A 14747-nucleotide genomic window follows, 5' to 3' on the forward strand; every position below is an offset into this window, starting at 1 on the left:
GCGTTGGGAGGTTCAATGTGCACACACACGAGGGGTACTTTGGTCGGAGACGAGCACGAGGCGGGCCAGCGAGTGTCGGCGGGGAGCAGGCGATATGCAGTTCTTGGCCTTGGGGGCGATGGCAGGTGGTAGGATGATCGAGCAGAGACAAGAGGAGGAGTAGGAAGAAGGTTGTGCAGTGGTGCAAGGCTGAGGGGATATCGTAGGCTAAGGTAGTCGACCGGGTAAGGTCCAACTCCAGAGGTGGCAGGTGGTGTCGCTGCTCGCCGCCCTTGTGTTTTTTTTTTTCTGCATTCACAGGCACAATCCAAAAGTCGGTAGAGTGTGTAGTGCACTTCTGTCTCGTGCACAAGTGGGGTCGATCAACTCTTGGTCTGTGAGGTCAAGGTTCCTTCCACTTAAACTTCCATAACCCACTGCTGAAGGTCACCATCCAGCGGCATGGAAATGGCTACGGATGCTTCCAGCTTCCAGTCTGCAGAGCATTCATGCTCCTCCTTGAGGCCACCTCGCTTTCCGCGTTCCTGCCAGGTGGTGTCATTCTCTGTACGATGCCTCGCCTACCTGGGTAATGTACCTAATGGAAGCAAGGTACCTTCTACCCTGAGGTGAATGGAAGCCCGAGAGCCAATTTGGCAGGAGGGGGTACAGGGCCTTGCCGTGCCCAACGGTGGACAACGCCAGCAGATGTGTTGGCGGGTGGCTGCCATGGAGGGGAAGGGCGGGGTTCCTGGCAATCTGGACCCCCGTCCATTTCCCGGCCAATTGTCGGCCAAGTCTCCGGCCAAGGCCAAATTATCTTTTCCTTCCGGCACGGCAGACAAAACACCGACGAGAGGCAGCACAAACACTCCATAGCTTCTGGACCTTTCCACAGTCCACATATAAAAACACACAGAAACTAGCCCGTCCGTTATCAGGAGCGCTACTGTGTCTACAGCATATCGTCACCGCCGGGTGTTCTGCAACTGACCCTCACCCCTCCATTTTGACCATCATTTCAACCTGTGCGCCCCTTACCTGGGTGATCCAGGTCAGCCCTATCAGTCACTACATAGCCCCTGGTCGGTTCGACAACGACACAGGAGACATGCGATGGAAGGTCACGCAGGATTGGCAATTTACCATCTCATGCTATGAAAACAGGTCTTGGCGCAGAGCATTCGTTGATTGATATAAGTGTATGAACAGCACATTGGTGATGCAACATGACAAGCGCAGACTGTATGAGAATCGACTTTGCGTGTGACTCTTCAGTACATTAGCAATCCCTCAAGTTTTTCTTCTAGGCTTGCATGGCCCATCTCCCTAACCGCAATATCCTCACGCTTGTTCTTGAAAAATAAAGCAGCCCAACGCCAAAACAGCCCTTAAAACAAACAAATATGCCACGATGATTGAACGCGTCAAAAAAGCACAGCGTAGCCCCGCATGTTCAAGGATACACTCTCCAGACCCAGCAAGTCTAGTCATTGCTGTTCGAATATCCACCTCTTCAAGGCGGAACGACCACCGCCACGAATACGCATCGCTTAGCAAACGCGCACTCCGCACACCTCGACACCCTTGCCCTCGATGTAAGGCTTGCGGTCAAAGTACTTCGCCATGAGCTCTTTGACAAATTCGGCATCGTGTGCATTCCAGACGTCGAGACCCATGCTCTCGATAGCATGGCTTTCCACGCGGACCGAGCGCAGGTCCGCTTCGCTATCTGATCGAAGAGGCGTGTCCTCGGCCTCCTGCTCGTCATCGTCGTCGTCTTCGTAGCGGTCGTCGGAGCTCTCCACGACGTCCGCCATGACGGAGAGCATCTGCGCTGTGAGGCGGTGGAAATATGCGATGACGGCGAGCTCGGTCCGGGCCTCGTCGTCATCCGGCCCGACAGACTGCCGTGATGCCACGGATCCGATCGAATCCCTCATACCACCGGATGCTGTCCGCGGTTTCGGGGCGGGCATCGTCATGCTCGGAGTGTGAGGCATCAAGCCAAGATCTGCTAGCAGGGCGGCATCACGAGCAGATTCCTCCTGTTCCTCGCTCCGCGCCTGTTCTCCGGCACTGGCCCACCACATAAAACCATTGTATGCCAGCGCAGACCAACTCAATGGCTCCACAATCTTGTCCAGGGCCTCGTCAGACTCGAGACTCGACGCAGGAAAAGCACCAGTGGTGAGCTTGAAGCTGGTTGAGTTTTCGGAGCGTGGGCTCTCAGCCGTCCTCGGTCTAGGTGTTGTGGCCGTGAGCCGGGTGAGGCCACTCTTCAGAGCACGGAATCGCCGCAGGTCTCGCTGTGTTGCCTTGACGGGCACACCACGAGGGCACTCGACCGTCGGCCAGACCTTGTCCTTCGCATTAGGTGAGTACGGGGGAGGCATGGTGATGAGCATGTCCCAGAGAGTATCCTTCATGGCCAGAATACTGTCAGTAGTGCAAGCAATCCAACCGCTCCCAGCTTCGTCTGGCACGGCGTCATTGCTGTCGGCTTTCTTTCGTTTTGAAGCCTCAAAGTCTTCGACGAGGAAGGGAATATCATGCACGCCGATGGTGAAGAGGGGCCTTAGGCGCTGAGACGAGGATGATGGTGCTAATAGCTCTGCGACCGTCTGGGGGATGTTTGAGAGAACCGAAATGTTGTACACTGGAATTGTGTGAGCTACTTAAGTTTCGGGAATCCGGTCTGAACGTACCAAAGTTGCAGATTTCACGCACTGGCGCGTGACAGGATATCAAGATACGCTTCCGGAGCAAAGCTGCCCGATGTATGGGAAAGATGAGGGGACCAAAAGTGTCCAGCAAGTCTGTCAAACTCCAGGCCGGATGGTACGGGGACAGTCGATGGCCGGGATGCACAAGCGCAGCACCATCGGAAGCGGAGCGGTTCCTGTTGTGGCTCGTCTTCTTCGGCTGGGTAGCTTGGGCACTGAAGCTGACAGAAGGCGACTCCATTGGGGGGCGTTCCTGATCGGCGTCCTCTTTATCTCGGTTGTTCCTCCAGTATTCATCAAGTATTGCCGTATTCTTGCGATCCTCGGCGAGTTTTCTGTTGAAATTCAGCAAGATGAGCCATGCATAGCGTAGATGCGCACTCACGCTGCAATGTCCTTCAGGCCCTCGGCGTGTCTCCACGCTCGGCCAAGCCGACCATAACTCAGAGGCACCAAGACTCCCACGGCAATCATGCGCGCATGACGCGCCTCCTCCTCGTCGCATGGCGTGTTGATGAATGCGCTGAGGCCTGCATGGGCGCCCTCGTGAACGAAGTAGATCAAATCGTCGGGGACAGTGTGCAGACCCGAGGGCAAGCTCTTGTACTCAACCAGTCCCTCAAGCTCGATACCGGGTGCAGCTTGTTTCCATACGATTGTGTATCCAGCTTTGACGTCAAAGTCGATGAGAAACAGCGCGGAAATAGGAGGAAGTTCGGGTTGCGCGGGGCCTGTCGGCAGGCGAACGGAGAGGTCCGGTTGTACTCGGCGGGAGGGCATCGTCGATGTCTTATCGGGTCGAGCTCATTATACGGCAGTGAAAGGATGCGCCAATCGATAGGGCGCTGAAGTTGGAGTTATCCTTTCCTTCTCAGTAGGTGTCGTCTCGATGTATGGCGAAATGGAGAATTTTAACGGGGCAACTGCAGGATTCGCGATGCACTTGGCGACTGTCGTGCGATCGATGTTGAAGCTCCTCGCCGTCGGGCGACAGTTACCGGCGCCGAGTACTTACCCCAGGCAAGACGCGCCGGGATGTCTTAGTCATCACTATCGATAAGGTGTCGGATATCGATAGCACCTTGTGGGGTTCCTGCCGCTACCTGCCGTTGCTGGGCTCGTGGGATATGATAACGTAACGCACCTGTGAAAGCACCCTAGCAGTTTAACATGTGTCAATGAGGTTCGCAGATGCCATCAGAATAAAAATAAAAAGGCGAGGTTGCGACTGTGGAATAGAGCTGCATCTTTCGTGGGGCAGGCGAGCACCCCGGCCATCATCGAGCACGGCTCCGAGACATGCCACTAAAAAGCTGGCTAGGCCTGCCACATGCTTTTCGCAAAGAGGCACCGACGAAGGAGACACGGGAAAGTCATGGGCCCCACCATCTGGTGTCCCAGTGTACGACACAATGGCATCGGGGAGCTGACGGGACCTTGATTGCATTCTCCCAGTTCCGTGCCGTCCGGTCTCTCCCCTTCCCCAACCCTTTCCAGCCTCGCCTCCGGAACTCAACTGCCACAGAACCCACTGTCCAAAGATCTGATGTCAGTCCGCACCTACCCGCCCCTCTCTTGCTATCAGTTTGTCCGCTCGTCCGTCTTCTGACTTGCGATCCGCACCTAGACCGGACGATGACTTGTGCTAGTGGCTTGCCGGCAGCAAGTCAAGGTCTAGCGCGCTCTCCCTCAGCTGAGCAAAGGGCGGCGGCAGCAACGGTCTTGAGGTGGATGAGCGGATATGGAAACTAGTGTTCCCTTTTCATCCCGTCCTTTCCCCAACGACAACTGTGCTTGCCTGGCCTAGCCACAGCGAAGACTGTCAGTCGTGCATATTCGCGGGAACCAGCAGCAGCAGCATGACGACTGCTCAGTGCTGACCTGATGAACATGTTTAAGTTATGGTACACTAGGTACGTACCCGTCACCGCAGACCCCGCCGTTATTGTGGGGGCGGGATCTTGGCCAATCACGGGCACCTCCTCAACGACTGGAGGGGCGCCTCCCCAGGGGAGTTAAAGTCATCCCACCAAAAAAATAATCTCTTGGGAAAAGAAGCAGCCAGAGAACCCCACTGCGTGTTCACTTTCTGACCTCGACCCTGCGAGTGCGACCCCCAGCACCCATGACCATCAACCAGGGCCACGGCCCATGAGGTCCTTCTCTCCAATGGAAGAGCTTGCGGTGTGCATCCGCCACTTAGCTTTGGTCTCCACTCTCTTCGCCTGTATCTGTACCGCATCTTGCACCGGCGCCGCATTCCCACCAACGTATCCCCGTTCGTTCCCTTACATCGTCATTGTATGAGTCCTCCTTAACCTCCTCCCACCCCTTGAGACATCCGCACTCCTCCATACAACCACATTGTGTGTGTCCTCGTAACATGTGTCTGTGGAAGCTGTAGCCTTCAGTGCCTCTTCCTCACCTCTACTCTCTCTCTTGCTCTACCTGACACGTGCTGTCTCCTACCTTCAACTCGCCCCGAGTTCCCGCCCTTGTGACGATCCTTCGTTCCTCGGCCTCAACCCCGCGCTCGAAAGCTCCTCAACCATCTCAACCCTATGAGACGCGCGCCCAAAGAAGCTTAACGCCCCGCCATCCCGACTTTCACACTTTCCCAGGCCTGCCCTCTTCCGCGCGCCTGTCTCTTTTTACGCCAGCAGCCGCCCGTTTCCCGCCGCCCGCACCTACCAAGCCTCCCAAGAAGAATCCCAGCTTCCGCCAGCAGCCATGTCGGCTCTCCTGGGCTACATCTTCTCCTTCTTGAAGGGTTATGCCGCCCTCGTCGTCGCCCTCTACATGCTGTCCTTCGTCGTTCCCAAGGCCGCTTTCGGCGCCCGCGTCCTCGCTTCCTACATCTCCCTCGTCGTAGCCGCACTCTACGGCGTCTTCGCCTCCATCTTCCTGCGCATCGTCGGCAACCCGGGCATCGCGCAATGGACCACTGGCAGAGCCTTCCACTACCTCATGGCCCTCACCACCGGCGTCACCTTCGAGCTCGACGACTCTAAGGACATTCTCGGCAGCACGCGCCCTGCCGTCTTCGTCGGCAACCACCAGACCGAGCTCGATGTTCTCATGCTGGGCGCCATGTTCCCCAAGTACTGCAGCGTCACCGCCAAGGCCTCCCTCAAGAAGACGCCCATCCTGGGTTGGTTCATGACCCTCAGTGGCTCCATCTTCATCGACCGCAAGAACACAAAGGACGCGAGGGAAGCCATGTCTGGCGCGGCCGACGAGATCCGCAAGAGGAAGCAGAGCGTATACATGTTCCCGGAGGGCACCCGCAGCTACGCAAAGGATCCCGTCTTGCTGCCCTTCAAGAAGGGCGCATTCCACCTGGCTGTCCAGGCCGGCGTGCCCATTGTCCCCGTCGTTGTTGCAAACTATAGCCACGTTCTCTGGCTCAAGGGCCTCGTCTTCAACTCTGGAAAGATCCCTGTCAAGGGTAAGTCATCTGGTCGTCCAAAGACCACCTCAAACATATAAAGTGGCGTATGCTGACTCGATCCTCCCCGCAGTCCTGGACCCGATCCCCACCACCGGCCTGACCTCCGCGGACGTCGACGAGCTCACCCGCAAGACCCAAGAGCTGATGATGCAGGAGTACATTAGCCTCTCGGCGAAGGCTCAGGGCAGGCCCATGAAGATTGCCATCGCCGGTGACGTTGCGTCCGCAAAGGCAACCGGCGCCGATACCACGGATACCGTCTCGGCATTGTGAGCCGCTCCAACACAGACAAACGTATCTGGAGAAGACGCCGCGCCTCTCCAGAAGATGCGTCCCCCAGACGGTGCATCATGTTCCCCGAGGGCACTGATCAGACCGTTTTCGCCAGCCAGGACTAGGTCAGCAAATGGTGGTTATGGGTAGGGTAGACTTGGGGGGGCATTCTTTGATACCCTATAGACCGAAGGCACTTGCATTTCTCACCTGCCATGTTGGGGCCCTCCATCAGGCCAGGCGAGTTGAGAAGACTAGATTATTCGGCATGATATGTAGATGAACCCGGCGTGCAGGCAGCATTTGGTATGATGACATTAAAGTTATTTTCTTCAATTGAACATGAGTGCTTGCGCTGTGTGTGACTTGCAACCATGTGGACTTCATGTTGCGGTACAACAGCTGACGCCTTCGCAAGACACCGACGACGACGCCACTAACAGGAATATGCGTGTACATGAGCCCACAGAAAAAGTAGTCACTACAGCACGGGAAGGTAGGCGCTTGCTTCAACTCATGCATTCTGTAATTCATGCTGCTATCATAATCCCGTAATCCTGCTCCTTGTGCCATATACATTCTCAATGCAACACGCCAGTATGCGGACCATCATCGCCGATCTTCAAACGTCAGAAGTCGCCCTGGTCAAGTCTGTATTGATGACCAGATCATCCTTCCCCTTCAGATGCATGACAATGGTAAGACCCTCAACGCCCAGCTCATCGTCACCCTGCCCGACGTTCACCCCCACGTCCACACCAGACGATCCAAGCCTCTCTCTGGACATGATCTCAGCCTTCAACTGCCGCACTTCTGACGTCAGTCTCAAGTAGTGCTCCTTCCAGGTGCAAGTGTGTTCAGATGAAATCACAGGTGCTGGGCTGAGAATCTCAATCTCGTTCGACTGTCCGCGATGTTCGAAGCCGTGAGTAGCGCTCGCCTTGTTGTCTTCTTCGACAACGTTGGAACCCGAGGCAGAGTGAGTTTCCTTGACTGTGTGTGAGATCTGAGTGTTGGTCTCTGACTCGACTCTTGTTGACGTTCTGGAGCTTGACTTGTGGGAGGTCGAGGCTTGGACCTCCTCGACACGTTTCGAACTCAGAGGCGCCGGAGGCTGAGGCTCTTCTTTTGTTGCGTCGGTAGCAACATCGACAACCTCAGCAACAGAGGAAGGCGACGGTAAGCTTGTTTCATCGTGGCACGAGCTGCAAGTCTCGGCTCGCTGTCGGCCGCCATGGTGCGAGTCCTCGACCTTTCGAAGCTGAGATCTCCAATTCTCAACTTCTGTCGACTGTTGTGTTTGAGCTTGCTGGGATATGTTTTCCTCTTTCTGGACTCGGCGCAAGGGCCGTTGCATCCATGGCAGCGTCGCCTTTGGCTTTTCCTCCACGGTCTCCTTTGTCACCGTCACTCGCTTCAGCTTCGGCCACTCGACTGTTGACTCGGTTATGGCCGAGCCAACCTGATCAATCGAAGACCTCATTTGGGGTGTGCTCTTGGTCTCTGTCACGACCCGTTGGCTCGTGATGGATCCTCGATTTGGACTCAGCCATTCTGGAGGATTGGATAGTCGAGTATCCGGACTTGGCGGGGTATCCGAGGCTCTTCTCTTGATCGGATCGACGTCAAACGACTGAGACCTCTCCCATTCGCGAAGCTCGAGAGCCCTATTGCTCTTCTTTTCTGCGGCAACAGCTGTGTCGAAACTGATTAGCCTGCCGCGGTTGACCGTGTTGATACCGGGTTTGGCCAGAAGTCTGTCGACGTCCATTACACTGGACGTCCTTGCCCTGTCCGTGACTTGGCTAGAGCGGTGCTGCTCTGACGCAGCGGATCCTGCAGCGAGATGCTCCATGATATGCTGTGTTCGCCTCAGGTCGTCGGCATGATGATACATATTGTCAATCTTGCGTTGGACAGGATCATCCAGCGGAGCATGAGACTGAAGCTCGTCAGTAGCATCCATCGTTGTGTGTTGGCCCACAATGCATGCAATGCTGTGACGCTTGCTATGGTGGCCAGCATGTATGGCATTGCACCCAGGATTTCTGCAGTCTCCGTGAGTCCCAGCAGTCGTGGAAAGGTCATTTTGCTGCGGAACACAGTCTGAAAATCGAGACTGATGCTCTCCGCGAGCAGTGGCATCAGTGACTCGGGGCTCGGCAGTGACGACCTTTGTCATCTTGTCCGCCACGATGAAGGGATTGTCTTTCAGTGCTTGCGAAGCAACTGTAGCATTTTGCACTGTCTTGGACGAATGAGTGCTGTCCTTGTGGGAAGAAGACCGAAATTCCTCTTCAGTCACATTGAAAGTGTGCTGCTGGGAGGTTATGACTGTTTGTCCCGAGCTCTCCGTGCGTCGATGATCATCCTCGTCGCCAGGGATTTCGCTGGAACACTGGGGGCAAACCGAATGGCCGCATGTGGCACAGAACGTCCGGGTCGTTACTACCGCTCCGCACGAGTGACAGATGTTGCCGACATGCCTGGGAGTGCTGTTGGTACCGTCCTGGTGGCGCGAGAAATCCTCTTCGTCGTCGTCAGAAAGCCAGCCGGAAGGTCGTGAGATTCCAAACTCTTCAAAGATATCACGGGCGTGACGCAGGCGGATCGTGGGGGTGGTCAGCTCGGATTCCTGGGAATGATACGAAGACGCAGAGTTGTTCGAGAAGAGACGACGCGGCTTGAGGCTTGGTGACTGCCGAGAGGCAACATCCTCAGCAAGTTGGTCCTGCTGGCCCCGGGTTTTTGACCGGAGGCGTCCAGTCGATGCTGTCTGACGCAGCTGCGTTGGATCCGGGTCCTTGTTCTTGGGAGGTGTCAGGTAGGCTGACTGCTGCGGACGCAGCAATGGTGTTCTGAAGATCCTGGGCCGGCCCCAGTCCTCGCCCTCAGGGCCCTAGCCAGGGAACGAATGATCTTGGGATGGAGCCTTGGACTCCTCGACCATTGTGTTGCGGGTCGCTGGTACGGCGAAGATCTTGTCGGCTCGTTGACCCTAACCGAACCGAGTAGCGTCGCATTCTATACTGCCGCGTGTTGTTGACCTCCGCTTCGCAAAGCGAGGGGGAGTCGGCTTCGCAAACTTGAGTCGTCTCTGCGAAACAAATCCCTGTGGGATGTCGTCTCCTTCTCCATCAGACTGATAGATGGTGACGTCGGACCGAGGCGCCCGATAGTTGGCAACGAAAGGATAATCCATGCCTGAAGACAGTGGCAAGTGATTGTGTATGGCTGTATAATGCTGGGATAAGTGTAAAACAGTACTAGACCGGATGGATCGTTGGGTGTTGACAAACGATGCACCGGGATGAAAGATACGGAACATTAGTTAGGAGAGAGGTTTGCCTCGTAGGAGGTCAGGGAGGATATTTATGGAGGTTGAAGCTGGTGCAGAAGCCCCCGTACCTGGGGCAAGAGTGAGGGGCATCGGTGACATATCCCTAGGCAAGCTCGACCCCTCGGCCCGAAGTAAGACGGAAGGACCGTTCAAGGCATGGTGCAAACGCAGCAAGCACGGCACGCACAGGTTCGAACTACAAGCAGGTGCTCAGGAACGTCGCACGTGGATTCAATTATGCGATGTTAGATGAGTTAGGGAATCCGAGTCTTTGATGTACAACGTCATTTGTCCGACGACCTCTTTTACACTCTCTATTTCAGGGCAGCCTGGAGGCTCTCGAGGACCTGCGGGGTCAATCAGCGTGTGGCCTGCTTAGCCATTCGGCAGCTACTCACCTCCAACTCGATCTTGGCCTCAGCAATGTCCTGCTCGCTGCCGCTGCCGTTGGCAACCTTCTGGGCCTCGGCGATCTGGGACTTGACAGCCTCGGCGCTGAAGTCCTCAATGGGGTAGCCCTCGGTGGCGTTGATGCTGAGGACGGAGTTGGGCTGGACAACGGCGAATCCACCGGAGACTACATGGCCGTCAGTTCCTTCAATTCGATATCCCTTGCAAGCCTGGCTTTGCGATTGGTGCACGTACGGAAGAACTGCTTGCTGGGACCGCTCTCCTCAACGACCTCGACCAGACCGGGCTTCAGCTGCTCGATGGAGGGGACGTGGTTGGCGAGAACACCCATCTCACCAGAGTCGGCGGGGATGTTGACCTGGACGACATCCTTGGAGCTGTAGATGGACTGCGATTGCGGCAATTAGCTTCCGAACCCTTCAATTGGCTTCCTCCGGCGCATGTAGCATGCAATCGTTTGTCGTCGGCTCGGCCGCGGCTCAATTCATCTCGGAGGACATCGGGGTCGTACCTGGTGAGGGAGGGACAAGCTCAGCTTGATCTGCAAATTGTCAGTAGGCGCTCGGGGTCGGTTCGGAGGCTGCACCGGTGCTTGCCTTGTCGGGGACGGCGTCCGCATAGGTTCGGCGCTGGAGGGGAGCGCGGATGGCAGCAGGGCGAGCTCGGAGAGCCGCACGCGCGATGCGGAGGGAGTTCATGATGGGCTGAGCTGGCAATGGGGATGTGTTGCTGGAGACAGCTCGGGTGAGGTCGCTGGCAGGAATCTTTCGGCTGAATCCATTCGCGATTCGGCTAGCGGGAGAAACTTTGGTCACGCCTCCGGGCACATGACCTCGAAGCACAGGCCATGAGCGATAAGCTGATAAGACCTCTGCAAGGATTCCAATGCCGTTATCCCATAGTCATTCTCTTAACGTGTGTATTCGATTAAGAGTCACCCATCAATAAGTCGCGATGACTTCATCGCCGACACGGTCAAATCCCAGGTAGAGATTGCTTGAGTGTTTTCGAACTCTTGCAGTCAGGTTTGTTCTTCCCACGCATTGGTCATGAGATCATGCTGAAGAACAGTCCTCCCATCGCCACGTCTGCTATGTCAGTACCAACATGAGCGAAACCTTGTGAGACTTTGAAGCGTCCATATAGATGTTCCAAGCACCATGATGGGTAACTTCATGCTTTAGGATGATGACGAGTTCTCATATTTACGATGCGCAAAGTGTACAAAGGTCCTTCAGGTCGATGATACCTTCCTTCGACTTCGAATTTGTGAAGCTACGTGGTTGGGTCCTGGGCCTCGAATTTCTCTCGGGATAAGATCATCCTGTGAACTCCAGCTTTTCTTCCCAACGACTCACAAAGTTTAACATTCGGAGGCTTCCTGTGCTCGAGGAATCAATCCATCGATTTAAACTCCCGAAAATTGCGTTTCAGTCTTGTTCAAATCTGCTCCTTTCCCTCGTAACACTCAGCTGCAAAAATCTCAAAGAAATCAATATGGCATCTACCTCGTTCTGCTCCCCTATAGCGTTGCCAGAAGCCGCGGCTCTTGAAAACCTGATGGCAATCAAGTGTCCTAACGGCCCCCACATACCCACGGAGGAGGACTTGGAGAAACAGAACCTCTTCGAAGTAACGTGCCCCCGATGCCACGAACGCGTTGTTCAAATGGCCCAACTCTTTTCCAAAACCTGTCCCAACAGCGACAGTGGATACGGTCCGTTAATGTATGGCATCGTGCGGGACATGGCCGCGGGAAACAGACTGGGTGGCTGCAACTTGGACATAGCAAATATGATGACATACCAATGAAGGATGGGGCAGCTTGCTGATCGCGCTGTCAAGAAATTTGGCCTGCCTGCGCCGAGTAACGAAAACTGTATCATGTGGGAGGGACTTGGTCTTTGGCTCTATCGACATCGCATGTCAGACTCGGAGTCAAAACAAAGCCTTGAGAGCCTTCGACAACTGGCCAACCAAATATTCTTGCAACCCCACGTATCTGGGCCACAGCCTGACAGTACCCAGGGATACTATTTTGGACGCTTCATTGAGTATCTATCGGCAGCAGTTGCCGAGGCGCGCTTGCCAGTAGATGAGACCGAAAAGTTGGTCGAAGAAGTGAAGGTTTACATCAACTCCTTGACGCATCTGTCCTGAAGCACTTTCCGCCAGCTGTCTGATCAGATGAAGAGTAGTCTAGGTGTGTGTTGTATCCGGAGCACAGCTCCTGACGCGCAGCGAGGGAGATACATATAACGATACCACCAAAGCTCGTGCGCAAAATCAATATGACGTATCTCTTCGCGGATTCATCGGCTGAGTGGCGCTCATGTGAGGTTATTTTCAGAGCCCAGGGCAGGAAGTAGGGCTTTAGGGGGTAAGCACGGAGGGCTACGCTCCGGAAGCTTTGCTGAGGACAGAACCAACATCGAAGGTCTGGTTATGGTAGACTACCAACGTCTTGGTCATTCGTAGACGTACACTTTGAGGGCTAGATGCGGTTTAATTAGTATCACTAGGTAGCGGGAGGCGTTTGTATTGGATGAAGCGAAAGTCCATCACGACGAGAAGACCGTGATTCTACAGCTTAAACCATGAGGTCTCATATGATCATTTAGTTCATGGACAATCCCACCCAAGACAGCCCTTCGTTCTTGAAAGTCGTCAACATAACTTATAACAGGGTTGAGAACTCCCGATCAGATAGACATCCCCATGGCACGCTTGTTGTCAACTAGTAATTATAACCTTCGAGAAGATGCTCAAATATGTGCGACATGTTTCAAGCCAACAAGAAGCCGTTGACATCCAAGCGAGGAAAATGTAAGCCCGCTGAATGCATGGGCTTGATATAGGGATTGAAGCATGCGGTAGGTCACAAGTGCAATTGCTCCTTTGTCGTGGACTACCTGATCTCCAGAAGAGGAGGCAGCGTCAGACCAACGGAAAGAAGGACAGTTACCCAGGTCTTATCACCCCCCCCGATGAGTTTTTCCTTTGAATAGACGTCTCTCAGTACTCCATGGTGGTCTACGGAAACATCAACATAACGAAGACTGTGCTTGGTTTCGACGCAATGCTAAGTCTCATTAATTATCACTTCATAACACCCAGGGGTCAGAAGATCAGTGAATCACAGGCAAAGCCAGTCACTTGTATCACTTGATTGACGACTGTTGCACAGTAAATACCAGGGCCGATTATGAAGTGAAGGGCTTCAATATTATTCAAATTGACAGAATTAGTGGTCAAGCCACGGAGGGAAACCAACAACCTACGTTACTCATGAGAAATGAAAGAAGCGTGAGATGAAAATGAGAGCCGGTTCATAGTTTTAAGGTCATCAACCCACACAAAGCAGCCTCAGAATTGAGAAACTTGACGTGTATCGATGCTCTTCTGTGGTGTTTGACCCAAAATGTCTCTGGTTTCCCGGAGAATGGTAAGCGGGCACGCGAGTATTATTTTCAACCAGCTGTGGAGGACAAATTGAAGGATTAAACATGCTCTGAACAGAACGATAGTCAGTTTTCCTGGACTGCCGTGACTGCTTCAATAGCTGAAACGTCGAAGTCTTAACCTCCCTTAAGAACGCTGGACGTTGATCAATATCCCACCTCGCAATCCTGTGCCAATAGTTTCAACCAAGAGAGACAGCCAAGACGATAGTTGCACACGACGAGACAATACACCATAAAGGCGCGTAGTTCAGTCCGAGCAACGCCAACGGAGCTGTTCAACAAATGTCGAGCATATGCCTCAAAAAGCAACTCAACCAGCTGATCAAAAGATATATCTCTTGTAAGATATGCGCAGGATGACACTTCCCGCAACACCTCATCAAGGCATGCTCCTCCAACCTACCCTCAGCCTCGTCCGTCCCCGGCAGTCAACACCGCTCAGCAGGCAAGACATCATCGTCATCAAGCAGCCGCAATCACAGACATCACATGCACCTGCGTCTGCAGACACCTGCCAAGGCGTGCATACCACGTTGACTTACAAGCGGCCGCCCATCGCCGCGTTCCGCCTACAGAATCTCACGCCCAAGACACACATATCTCAGCCAGCCCCTTCGCGAATTGGGTCTCATCCAAGTCAGCTTATAGGCTTCACATGCTACTGACACACTCACATAGAACGCAGTGTAAACCGGATATCTGACAAGCCTTCAGCACCGGAAATCTGACAATACACGGCATTTCTCGAATGGGGCAATGATGTGCCGTGAACAACACCTGAATATCATTTCCCCCGCCATACAACTCGAGTCAATTTGACATGCGGCTAACACTTTGGTGGCTTACGTTTCCGACTGCTGCGTACACGCCCAACGACAATCACCAACCCGTGACCGTCGATCACATCTCCCAAAGTGTCGCCTGCTGCATGATACTCGACTATCATTTCTAGATACCGCCAGCCCGACAACACACCATCTTGCAAACCTAAACGTACACGTAAACACGGACCGACAAGCCACAAGAAAAAATCCCGAACGCCTCGCAGAATCCCATACCTGGCAAGATGGCAATGGCAGTGGCGAATGCACACACAAAGGAGA

General features: G+C 54.3%; 3 protein-coding genes across 3 annotated transcripts; 1 reads left to right on the forward strand and 2 right to left on the reverse strand.

Annotated features, from left to right (window-relative positions):
* Positions 1–1532: 1532 nt before the first annotated feature.
* Positions 1533–3485, reverse strand: GCG54_00007413 (uncharacterized protein; the record flags this gene model as incomplete). Its single annotated transcript, XM_045407394.1, has 3 exons — positions 1533–2638; positions 2688–3040; positions 3091–3485. The coding sequence occupies 3 exons, from the start codon at positions 3483–3485 to the stop codon at positions 1533–1535; spliced, it is 1854 nt and encodes a 617-aa protein (XP_045266839.1).
* Positions 3486–5435: 1950 nt separating this feature from the next.
* On the forward strand, positions 5436–6429 carry GCG54_00007414 (putative acyltransferase; the record flags this gene model as incomplete). Its single annotated transcript, XM_045407395.1, has 2 exons — positions 5436–6153; positions 6227–6429. The coding sequence occupies 2 exons, from the start codon at positions 5436–5438 to the stop codon at positions 6427–6429; spliced, it is 921 nt and encodes a 306-aa protein (XP_045266840.1).
* A 622-nt stretch (positions 6430–7051) lies between these two features.
* On the reverse strand, positions 7052–10878 carry GCG54_00007415 (ATP synthase subunit delta; the record flags this gene model as incomplete). Its single annotated transcript, XM_045407396.1, has 5 exons — positions 7052–9238; positions 10168–10346; positions 10415–10568; positions 10692–10721; positions 10789–10878. 5 exons carry the CDS (start codon positions 10876–10878, stop codon positions 7052–7054), a joined length of 2640 nt encoding a protein of 879 aa, XP_045266841.1.
* Between the last annotated feature and the right edge of the window lie 3869 nt (positions 10879–14747).

Source organism: Colletotrichum gloeosporioides, assembly GCF_011800055.1.
Source record: "Colletotrichum gloeosporioides strain Lc1 chromosome Unknown consensus_27, whole genome shotgun sequence".
In the NCBI taxonomy this organism is placed as follows: domain Eukaryota; kingdom Fungi; phylum Ascomycota; class Sordariomycetes; order Glomerellales; family Glomerellaceae; genus Colletotrichum; species Colletotrichum gloeosporioides.